This window comes from Pinus tabuliformis, chromosome 5_2, assembly GCF_031772625.1.
Source record: "Pinus tabuliformis cultivar Carrire ecotype Pingquan chromosome 5_2, CPIR1, whole genome shotgun sequence".
Lineage (NCBI taxonomy): Eukaryota > Viridiplantae > Streptophyta > Pinopsida > Pinales > Pinaceae > Pinus > Pinus tabuliformis.
This window is the reverse complement of record NC_142306.1, coordinates 689,952,728-689,965,107: the sequence shown is the minus strand read 5'-3', so window position 1 is coordinate 689,965,107 and position 12,380 is coordinate 689,952,728. Positions and strand designations below refer to the sequence as shown.

Sequence of the window (12,380 nt, the reverse complement as noted above, 5' to 3'; positions counted from 1 at the left end):
CTAGAGCCTTGGTCCACCCTTTGGATCAGCCTCAACACCCATGATTTTGGGCACCATATGCCTTAGTTCCTTGCATGCATTTGTAAGGTCTCTGAGGGGGGCAGACCGAAGGCAATATGCGCCTGCAGGCGTACTAGTGCTGCTAATTTCTAACTGGTGTTTAAGGCGAAGGAAATCATCTGGGTCCATCACTAGAAGCAAATTCACAATTTTTGTGAGCATCTTCCACATCCTTTCAACCATCCAACAGTCTACGGATGCTCCTACGAAATCCCCAAAGTCTATTCTTTGGTATATTCTGTGCAGCAATTCTTGGCCTACAAATACCCAGGCCTCAAAGATATAGAGGACATTGTAGAGTGTGGCATCTTCTGGATTATGGAATTGTTTATGTTGTTTTAAAGAGTGCAAATATCTTGGCTTGCAGATTCTATCATATTCAAGAATAGGCTTACCTGACAAATTTGGTTCCCGGAGACCTAAAGTGAAGGGAGTCCTCTGCATATGGCCTTCAATGGCAAGCCATATTCTAGAAACCATAGCTTCAGCTCTTTTCCATGTACCCAAACGAGGAAGTAAGCTCTCTTCACTTGTTCTGCTAACCACAGGTAAAGCACCAGGTCTCTGCCATACCTCATGGACAACTTTCATAGCAAGAACACCACTACTTACTGACAACGAAACAACGGGAACCTGCTTGTCATCTTCACAAATCATTGAAATCAAATCAATCTAAGAACCAATTAAGGATTCAAGCCTTCTCTTCCATTCCTTTTTGTCAATGTAAGTCCTTGTGTCACAAAGGACAGACGAAACAAACCGAAAAGTAATCTCCAATGGCTGTAAGGAAGCCTTTACCAACCCCTCTCTAGACCAACCAGGCCATTCCTTGAATTTCCACATGGCACTGAGCTCGAGGAGATGCACATACTGCTCATAACCCACACACTCCATGGGGGAGGGCTCTATGGACTCTTCAACAAAGGCAAAATAGGATGCCATTTATTTACAGGACATATTTTTTCCCTGCAAACAAAACCAGGAGAGTAAAGACACCGATGCTCTCCATATACCATAATCTAAAAAGGACAACATAATAATATATATACATGCATATATGTGTTTGAAATACACACCTCAACTAATGGGTATATTAAATATATATAAGATTCCATTTTCTTAATATGCCTTGACAAATAGGTGGCGAATTCAAAATGATGATTAGAAATGAACAAATAGCCGAATAAGGTAACCTAGGGATATGACAATCACTTTTAGCAAAACTTAAAGAGAATATGAATAACATATTAGCAGAGGTGTTACCTATACTTGTTGACATGGACAAGTCACTAAATCAATGTTACCCCAAATTAATACCTTAAATGCAAATTTTATGGATACAAACCAAGATTTGGTTAAATAATTGAATGGAATGAACTATTGTGTACAAATACCATATCAAGATGACTCCACAAATAATGTGCTGAGAAACTTAAAGTTGAAGAAAAGAGAATACGAATAGCATATTAGCATAAGTGTTACCTATGCTTGTTGACATGGACAAGTCACTAAATCAATGTTACCCTAGATTAATACTTCAAATGCAATTTTTATGGATACAAACCAAGATTTGGTTAAATAATTGAATGGAATGAACTGTTGCGTACAAAATATCAAGATGAACACACAAACAATGTGTTGAGAATGTGTTACTTAATAAATAAATGTATGTAATACTTATTGTGAAAATGGTAAATGAAGAAAGTGTACAAAAAAAGAGTGATAATAACAAGAATGACTACTATTAAAAAAATTGAATAAGTCAAACTATTATTTATTTTAAAGTAATATGTTGATGTAATGAAGAAAATAACATGCTAAGAATTGAAATTTGAGAGGCACTATACTATATCAACAGCAGAGGGTAAGATAATGCAAATGAGGGAAATTCCATGATTACGCAGGGAAGCAAAATGCCTACCACTTTTATCTACCAGGGAACTTTTCGTGTTGCATAAATTAGTTGCAATGTTTCAATTTAAAGTTAATATGAGTTGAGTTTATAGTAAGTATAGATTTGATATATCTAATAAATATTTTGTTTAATGGTTTGAGACATGTTTTAGGCAAATATTACATCTAAATTTATTTGTATATGAGTTTGGAACCATTGGTTTTGAAACCAACATATATGATTCATCATTAAAACAAAAATTGTTTAATTGTTTATAATTTAATATTTTAATTCAATTTACTTAAATGTGTATTTATTATACATTTGAATATTCAAAAAAGCATTTAATTTGTAACTAGTAATCCAAAATAATTAACACATGATACTTGAATTCCTACATTTTCTCAGTGACCCCTGATCACTGAATTCTTAAAATCATCCATCCATATCGTTGAATTCTTAAAAGTAGGCAATTGATTTAAGGATGTTTGTTACTTTTGAAATGAAACCAAAAACGTTTGTCAATTTTGGAATGAAACCATAATGCACTAGCCATGGTATTTCGTTCAAGTCCTCGACTGTAGTGTACTTTCGAGCTATAATCACTGTCTGGGAATCTAAAACGCTCTCCGCAACTAAACATTTAAATAAGACAATCGAAATTCAACAGAAAATGGTTTTGATTGATGCCGCTAACTTTGACTCCAGAGATGGTAATATTTGCTTTGCAACTTGCAGCGATTAACCACAGAAAAATCATATAACACCAGCCTATAACTACCATGTTGACCAAAATAGCCTGCCACAAAAAAAACTGGAAATAAGATAACAGAAACCATGATAAAGACATTGTCAAGCTGATGGCTCAAAACTGGAAATAAGATAACAGAAACCATGATAAAGACACTATCAAGCTGATGGCTCAGAATCTGAGCCTGCTTTTTTTGAAGATGAATATTAGTTAAATTATTTAAGAATAAGAATAATTTATCAATTATTTAAGAATTCATCTTCAAAAAAGGCAGGCTCAGATTCTGAGCCATCAGCGTGACATCTTAGGCCCAGTTTTTGAGCAACTTGTGCTATTTTGTTACTCTAGCTACCTTTGCACCAGCTGTATGTAATGGCACAGATATTTCATGGGGATTGGGCACTATTAGACCAGCTTTAAGGGCATCAACATATATATTGGGATTGAAGAATAAAAAGTTGGAGTTGGGTTTTTGAATATTGAGCATTTGAAGATGCAGGCAGCCAGTGAGTCGAGCAAGAAGTCTAACATGCCACGAGCAGTTTCTGAGCAGTTGGAAGGAGGTAAGGAAGCTGTCAACCCCCCCTGCGCTATCAAGAAGTCCTCATCAGATCAACAGATATTGCAGGTACAGAGTCCTGAAGCAAGTAAAGAGGCAAAGAATATGCCGAGTAAAGGCCTTGGTCTCATCAACGACTGTAAGAATACATATATCCACATTTTATTATACAGAGATCATAATATATATATAACAGAGTTTGTTTCTGAATTTCATGACCAGGAAGCACAATTACAAGTAATATGAATTATAATTGAATCTCTGTACTTCCTGAATGAATATTCTGCAGTGCAAGAGGCAAGAATACGTGCAAGCATGGCTCTAAACAGAAAAGCGAGTGCTAAGGAGATTAAAATAGCAATACAAACAGATGGAGAGCTGCTTTTCCGGAATCTTCCTCTACCAATTTTCCTCAAGGTAACGCCATGAGTAACAGGGCCCTAACTACTGAAATTTGAAGTGTATATGTAAAAATCAGTTTTAAGGTATCTGTTAAACATATAGAGATATGAAGATATTCTTAGTCAATAAGATAAAATATTGTTTGATTTCTTTGGTTCCAAATAATTTTCCTATAACACTGGGCTTTCTCACCTAGACGAATGATGCAGTGCTCGGATTTGAGCGTCCTCGTGAGGATGGAAACACAGGTCTACCAGACAAAGAAAAGAAAAATGCATCTGAAAGGTCATCGAAATGAAACCGCGGCCACCATTACAGTGCACAGGGTATAGGTCCACCAGACAAAAAAAAAATGCATGTGAAAGGTCATCGAAATGAAACAGCGGCCACCATTACTGGGCAAAGACTAAAAACAAGTCACTACAGGGTAGGCTTCATTTTGAAGGAATCATACTTCGGCAGAAACTTACCTGTGAATTTGGAGCAACAACCTCTGGTTAAATGAAAAAGAAAGGTTTCCAGAGCAACCTCCAGGCACAGGAATGAAATCGAAAGTCTGGTATCCATTTTCTTGATCTCGAACGAATTCTCCTTCTCCACCTGAACAATTCGGGAATTCTTCTCCTTCTCCACCTGAACAATTCGGGAATTCTCTCTCCACCACGCAGGGGAACAATATGCGGAGAAGCAACGTGTGTTGGTGGTTATTTTAAGATCAGCATGAATAAGGGCGAGTCCTATTTCCACCTCCATAGCAAAGTTAATGCTATGGAGGTACCCCTCTGATAGCCCCCATACAGCATCATCGACCATGCCCCATCGACCATGCATCATTAACTGTATCCGTCTCCGGCATCCCTCTCCGACTGCCCATCGACGCCCCAGGCAATGTTCCCGGGTAGCTCCGTAGCTCTGACTCCCATTAATGCACATCGCCTGGATATTTGTTGCGGCAACAGTCCCTCTATTTCAAATTTCAGATTTGAGTTTTGAGCGGGATGCACCTTTGTATACGATACATATACGATTGAATTTTGAAAACCCTTCAAACTTTGAAATTTGAATTTCAATGCGCGCTCAAATTTTTGGAATGAACTGATGACAGAACCATTGTTGGGTTTCCACCATGGTTTTTGCGTTACATTCGCCCAGCGCTGACGTTTCATGAAGTTTGTGGTGAAAGTATCAAAACGTTTCTAAACGAATGCCTCCGCCTCCTCCTCCTGGTTTGAGGTCCCAATCCCCGCCGTGAATGAACGGGGTCGAGGACTGCGTGGAAATTTTGGTCAACACACGCTGGGAGCTGGAGTTTCCGTTCATCGAATACACAGAAAAGGAGATAGAGAAGCCCATCTGGGCAGCAGGACCTTTTCTGCCCTTCTCCTCTTTCTGGAATCAGTCAGAACCATGTACTGCTATAACACATGATAGCGCCATCCGCAACAGGAAGAGCAATATCGATGAAGACCGATGTCTGGAATGGTTGAATTCCAAGGCGCTTGTATCAGTTCTCTACGTTTCTTTCGGCCGCATAGTCTGTCCCTCCGATGAAGAGATGACAAAGCTCGCTCTTGGATTGGAAGCTGCCCAGAAGCCATTCATTTGGGTTTTACAGAACCATCCCCGTCCTCCTCCTCCTCATCCTGATCATCGTCCTCATGATCATCAGGTTAGTAATGGCGGAGGAGGAGAGTACGTGCTTCCAGAGGGCTTCGAAGGTCGAATCGAGGGATTGGGTTTGATAATCCGTGGTTGGGCGCCTCAGCTGCTCATACTCTCTCATCCCTCCACGGGAGGATTTCTCTCGCACTGTGGATGGAATTCCACTGTCGAAAGCATCATCCAGGGCGTTCCTATCTTGGCATGGCCCACCAGAGGAGATCAGCATTACAATGCCAAAATGCAGGTTAATCACCTCCAGGTTGCTGCCATGATCGACCGGCCAACCCAGGATGGACGGATGAGCAGGAAGGAAATTGGCAATGGAGTGACGTTGTTGATGGATAGCGAGCATGGAGTCCAAATGAGAGAAAGAGCAGCGTCTCTTAAACTCAAGTTGGGCTCTAGCTGCCCCTCATCTTCTGAAGCAGTATTAGACACTTTTGTTAATCACCTTTTATCGAATCAGTCTGAAGTTCTTGAAAGGAACATAATTGTGTAGTGTTGAAGTTATCACAATGAAATGAGCGGAGGCCCTAGAATAAAATGCCCAACGTGCAGGTGCAGAAATTGGGAAAACAATGAAATGGGAGGAGGCCATATATTGTTCACCCATTTTACTGATGTAAAGGTTGTGATGTGGGCCCTGCATCATAATGCCCAGATGATTTTGCAATGAAGTTTTGGTTGCGAATTCAACTTAGAGAGGCTTTACAATTTCATTATATGACCGAAGAATGTGATATTATGTTTCTCAATTTCATTATTCTACAGAACGATGTGATTTTATTGTTCATCATTCTTGACGTTTAACCTCTACACAATTCTATTTTTCGAAGGCATATCTCTTCCTCGACGTACCCAGCAATATGGTTTCATTCAATCCTATAGATTTTGATTAAATATGCGGTGAAAATGAATTGTATTAGTTTCACTAGTACAAGGATTGATTTGAATTATTCAAATCGATTTATTTTTCTAATCCTCTCAAAAACACTTAAATTGAATTTAGTTATCTATTATTTCTCTAAACCTCTCAAGTGTTCACGTCTTCTGAAGAGGAAGACGCTTTCCCTAATGCCATTCAATTTGAATTTCTATATAAATAAATGTTTTCTTTAGCTGTTTTTGTCCTCTACTCCAATTGTAAATAAAAATAGCAATAGGTATGATAGCAATCAGTTAAACCATAAAAAGAAGTTTTTTATTTTTCAAGTTTTTAATTTAAGTTTAAATTCTTTATAGGGAAGAAAGTATTATTATTATGTTATTGGTCTGATTATCAGTTAAACCATAAAAAAAAGTTTCTTATTTTTTAAGTTTTTATTTAAAGTTTAAATTGTTTATAGGGAAGAAAGTATTATTATTATGTTATTGGTCTGATTTCTCATGAAGTAGGTCGGTAAGCATAGCTAATCTTGTAAATATTTTTTCAGTAAAGTAATGCTAATGCTATTGCCTGAATTATTAAAAAAAACAAAGAAAAAACATTTATGTTGAAGCAACTGTTTATAGGTGTGATGTTTGATAAATTAATATGATGAATTTGTAATGTGCTATACTATTTGCTAATTTTACAAGTTTACATGAAATGAGGGAAGTTGTGGAAATAGTTATGGACTTAGTTGATTTAAATAAGTTTTTATGGTCACTTATAGTTATATAAGGTACTATTGGTACACTAAATTAATAAGTTTTATGGTCACTTATAGTTATATAAAGAACTATTTGTACACTAAATTAATATTGGGGAATGACATAATTTAATAGATTTTCTACTAAATGAGGGAAGTTATGGAGATATTTATAGAGTTGGTTGAAATGATCACCTATAGTTATATAAGGGACTATTTGTAGACTAAATAAATATTAGGGGAATGATATAATTTAATAGATTTTCCCCTTAGAGGGTTTTCTTGATCCCTTTGTTCCTTCATATTTTTTTGTGTAATCTTTTTCATGTTTTTGTTGTGGGCTATTAAAGCCAACAATGGTATTAGAGCATTGGTAAGGAGTAATAGAGGAAGCTGGTGAAAGACTCGAGAGATTGCTATGAACCAAGGGTGTTGTGGATTGAGGGTTTGTAGAAAGAGAACAACATATTTTGCACAAAACCTTCGAAAAAATAAATAAGAAGTCATCACTACCCGCAAGGAAGGTCGTGAATGCAAGAACATGGAAAACCATTGTCCAACATTTGGGCAGTGTGCAAGAGTTGTTTGGAAGTAGTTGTAAACTTTCTTTGGCATTCAACTATGAATGCGAGTGGATTAAGGAGATGTAGTCACCATAGTTAATACTGAAGATCCTAATATTATGAGCTTAATAGCCCTAACCAGGAACAATCATATTGGACGAGTATCCACTATGTGGAACTATGATCAATTGTCCCAAATTATATACTTGTTTCCAGGAAATATGCAAGACTCACCATCGGCATTCAAAACGTAGATAACGTTCAACACAATTGGTGCCTCTACAATTCGAAAAGAGGAGTGAGAATTTTTTTTGAAAACAAACTGATCTTCTCCAACACCTTTAAGTATGAATTCAACAATGATTTTGATAAAGATTTAAATGATAAATGCAAAACCATTCAATGGAATTGGCATTAGTTTTGCAATTCATATTTATTGTTTTGTATTTCTTTGTAGTTGTAGCAATAGTCGTATTTGAGTGTTATTTCATTCTCTTTGATTAAAAAATTGTTAGTTTGTTAAAAGCAAATTTGTAAATTAAATGGGAAGGAACTCATAAAAAAGAGGAGGCACTCACAAATAAAGAAGCCATTATTCTTAAATTAAATGGAAAGGAACTCATAAAAAAGAGGAGGCAATCACAGATAAGGGAGCCATTACTCTCTCCTTCACGCTAAAGAAAATAGCAATGGAGAAGTTAGATGAGAGAAAAATTGGAAAGAATGAAAGAAAAAGAAACAAAAGAAGAATGAAATAAGCAATTTTCACAAGTCATTTTTAGAATTTGGTAATGTTTTAAATGTTGTTGAAAAAAATTATGGGACTCTATATCGAAGAGAGTAATGTATTATACATTTCAAGACTTGTAGTGAAATGCAGAGTTTTTTCATGGTTTATGTGGATTCCTCTTATGGATATTTTATAATATATAATTTGTTTTAAATTATTTTCTAAGAGTGGTTTAAATAAGGAGTCCTCATAAAGTAGAGTTAAAGTTGACAAGTCCAATCAAATTTAGACTGAATTAAAGTCAAGTGAAAATTAAAGTTATTGATTTATTTTATTGAAAAGAGAAAAGAAGAGGGTTGCATGATTGATTATACCCAACATTCCAAAGAGTTGGTCCAAGCTGTAAAAGTCTAGCCATAATAAAGTGGATTTCCCTAGGTATTTCGTAAGAACCGTTGATTCAAGCCTACATGCATTATTGTGGTAGCACATGTAATTATGTAGCATGTATGCTCTTATGCATAGAGAGGATGCAACATCAAGTTGTGGAATGAACCACTAAGTAGTTATGAAGGTGGAAAGTGTACTTGTATGCTATCTTTATGTGCAATAAAAGAACTTGAGTCTTGACTAAGGAATGAATGTCAGATGGAGTAATATTATAATGTGAGAAGGTTGGGATCAAATTATGATTAAGAAATTTTAACATGTTGATGAGCCATGTGGGTGAAAAGGATTCTTAGAGAATTGGTGAGTACATTAGATGTCACTCATGTACCTTAGTAGATTGAATTCTTTTTTATTGACATCAATGATCAATTGTTTGCGGGAAGAAGCAGAAAGCTCATGTAATAATCAATTTAATGTAATGATTGTAGTGAAACATATAGATAAAGAATTAAGAAGAAGATGCAATTCCAAATGAATGAAAAATTTGTTACAAGTGTAAATGAAAGAAGAAGACTTCATGAATGAAGTATCCAACGAAGAATGATGAAAAAATGGATGAATCCATGAAAATAGAAGATGATAGCCAAAGAAGACTAATGAAGAGACATGAAGAAGCAGATGACATGACAAAATAAGATGATAGTTAAATAAAGAAAATGAATGATGAAGTGTAGTAGAAAAAGTAATGATAGGATGAAAGAAGATGATGACAAATATAATGATGTAGTAACAAAAGGAATGTCATGGGAAAATGAATGATCAAGACATAAAGAAGAAATAAAGATGGTGAACATGTGTGAATGAAGAAGAAACTAGTGAAGCTGTATGTTCATGAAAAGAAGTGTATCCATGAAAATTTAATCTCTAAAAAGCTTAATGGTTCCTAATGTTTTTGGATCATGGAAAGAAAATTATCTTGATCCAATGTTTGTATAAGTGATAGATGACCTAAATAAAAAATTCAATTGAATGTACATGAGTCAATGTTAATCTAAATCTAATGAGGCAAGTCCATCCATATTGAAAAATTTGTAGTGCTCTAAAAACCATTTTTTAGGGAAAGGTTTGTAGTAATCTAAAACCACTTGTCATGACAATGCAATGTTTTGTGGTAATATGAAACCATTTGATGGTTTGTGGTCATCCAAAACCACTAATGTTTTTCGTAAAAAAAAATCCATTTGATGTCATGTATTATTTGTGGTAAGAAAAAACCACTTGAGGGTTGTAATAGTTAAGGGTAAGCCAATGTAAAACCTTGAGATGTGATGGTTGAGGGTCATCCACAAAATCCCATAGGTGTAATAGTTATAGGTTAGCCAAATAAAACTCAAGATGCAGTTACTAGTAATCTAAAGAAAACCCAAGATGATAATTGGTCATGATGTAGGTAAACTGAAATTGTTTATATTTTTGCAGGTACAAGATGAAAATTGAAGAATATCAAGGCTGAATAATGAAAAAGACCAAATATCATAGAATACTTAAGATGAAAAAAAGAGCATAAAATATGAAGATGAATAAAGGATCACTTCAAAAATACTTGAAGAATACATATTGATATCATAAGCACTCATTAAAGGGGAATATAAAGAGATCACTCCTACATGTGCTGTTTAATAAATCAATATGATGGATTTGTAATGTGTTTTAATAATGTAGACCAATTCTAAAATTATGTGGGAAATGAGGGAAGTTATGGAGATATGGATTTGGTTGAACTAAATAAGTTATTATGGTCACGTATAAGTTATTTTCACAGTCAGTTGTTACATTTGATCAGCTTAATGATACTTCAAAGCAAAGGATTTGTGAAAAAATTCAACGTTGGAATCAAAGTCTACCTCGTAGACGTATGGAGACAATGAAGCACATAGACATTGCTTTAAAAGAGAAAGCAAGGACTGAGGTTCCTGATGATGTGGGGGAAGAAAGATTAGATGGGCACAACTATATATTAAACTTTGATGAAACTAATCAGGACAATGACAACACAGTTGAGTCCATTTTTTTGCGTATACTAATTTTTTAGACATTTTAACATTAAATAATATTTATATTTATTATAATTGTATACTAATTTCTCATTGTTATTGATATGCGTAGCCTAATCAACAAAATTCCCCAAGTTCAAGCCACCAACTATTACGCCGCTCACCTAGATTTCAAGGTTTTCAAGGGGTTATTGGGATTTTCTCTAAGAATAATTAATTAATCACTAATTAATTATTATTCTTTGTCAAATTTAACTAAAACCCTTAGGAATAATTAAATAAATCCTTATTTGTTTATTATTCCTCAACTGATTCCTCGAGATGATAAATAAATTATTTATTTATTTATTATTTCTAAATAAAAGTTTAAACACTTTTTCCCTCCTAACCAAATATAATAAAGTATTTCAAGTGGTTATTCTAAGAATGGGGTTAATAATTTTTTATTATTGCTCATTATTCGAGAATAACTCAATATTTTATTATAAATAGAAGGGTTTTCCATTCATTATTCACTTCTGATTATTTTCATTGTTGCACTCATTGTTGTAACTCTGACTATTTTCATTGTTGCACACGATATTTTTGTCGGGTTTACACATTATAGAGGAGAGAGACTCTATACAAGTTGAAGATGTTTGAGGACAGCCACGAACCCATCCCATAGAGGGGGATTGGCAACATTTATTTGTTCCCTTCACAGGTGTTATAACAAAATTATTCTTTGTATATCTGGTTTCTATTGGATGATTGGAGTTATTACTATTTATTTTTGTTGTTTAACTATGATTGTGGCATAGATCCGAATTTTGGTAGGATTTGCTTCTATGAGTTGCTGGAGATCTATAATGTTTAGCAACCATTTATGTTGTTGAGATTGTTTGTCATCCACAATCTTAAGTGGGTTCTTTTTGTACATGTTTGAGAAGAAAACACTACAACAAAATTGGTGACTCCACTGGAATTATACTTCAGATCCAGAAACCTTGGTGACCTTCAGTTTTCAGCTTAGAGTTTCATCTTTTTTAAGTCTCGTAATGTTTCCTAGCTTTTTAATCTTATATATGTTAAAATTTTTAGTTTCACAAGCTTTCTGCTCTTTTCCGCAGGTCACAGGAACTAGCTGCGACAGAGATGACAATTTTTTCCGAGATTCTCTGAATGAGAATCAAGGAGCAGAAATTGCACTTTTTAGCCCAAAAAGTGGGAACTAAAGTCTAGAGCGCACCTTTTAGCCCAAAAAGTGCAATCTCACTTGAAAACAGGTTAGTACTTGTGATTTTTGGGTTTCTGGTTTTTTTCCGTATATGCCCAGTTTCCGTATATGCGCACATCTTCCGTATATGCCCAGTTTCCGTATATGCGCACAGCTTCCGTATATGCGCACATCTTCCGTATATGCCCAGTTTCCGTATATGCGCACAGCTTCCGTATATGCCCAGTTTCCGTATATGCGCACATCTTCCGTATATGCCAAGTTTCTGTATATGTGCACATCTTCTGTATATGCCCAGTTTCCGTATATGCACACATCTTTCGTATATGCCCAGTTTCCGTATATGCGCACATCTTCCATATATGCCCAGTTTCCGTATATGCCCAGTTTCCGTATATGCGCACATCTTCCGTATATGCCCAGTTTCCGTATATGCACACATCTTCCGTATATGCCCAGTTTCCGTAT

At 35.4% G+C, this 12,380-nt stretch overlaps 1 protein-coding gene and 1 pseudogene across 1 annotated transcript; one reads left to right on the top strand and one right to left on the bottom strand.

Annotated features, from left to right (window-relative positions):
• LOC149160988 (nematode resistance protein-like HSPRO2) lies at positions 1-1,002 on the bottom strand. Its single transcript, XM_089434748.1, has 3 exons — positions 879-1,002; positions 456-704; positions 1-317 (listed from the first exon to the last, which is right to left on the bottom strand). Exons 1-3 carry the CDS (start codon positions 1,000-1,002, stop codon positions 1-3), a joined length of 690 nt encoding a protein of 229 aa, XP_089290874.1.
• Positions 1,003-4,870: 3,868 nt separating this feature from the next.
• Positions 4,871-5,909, top strand: LOC149160987 (zeatin O-glucosyltransferase-like; annotated as a pseudogene).
• The last annotated feature ends 6,471 nt before the right edge of the window (positions 5,910-12,380 follow it).

What these genes read in the sequence shown, in the direction of transcription:
- LOC149160988 (XM_089434748.1), bottom strand. Translation starts at nt 1,002, where the DNA reads ATGGCATCCTATTTTGCCTTTGTTGAAGAGTCCATAGAGCCCTCCCCC. An exon ending in GAAATTCAAGGAATGGCCTG is followed by an intron (nt 705 to 878) that starts GTTGGTCTAGAG and finishes TGATTTGTGAAG; the next exon opens with ATGACAAGCAGGTTCCCGTT. An exon ending in CCGGGAACCAAATTTGTCAG is followed by an intron (nt 318 to 455) that starts GTAAGCCTATTC and finishes GGGTATTTGTAG; the next exon opens with GCCAAGAATTGCTGCACAGA.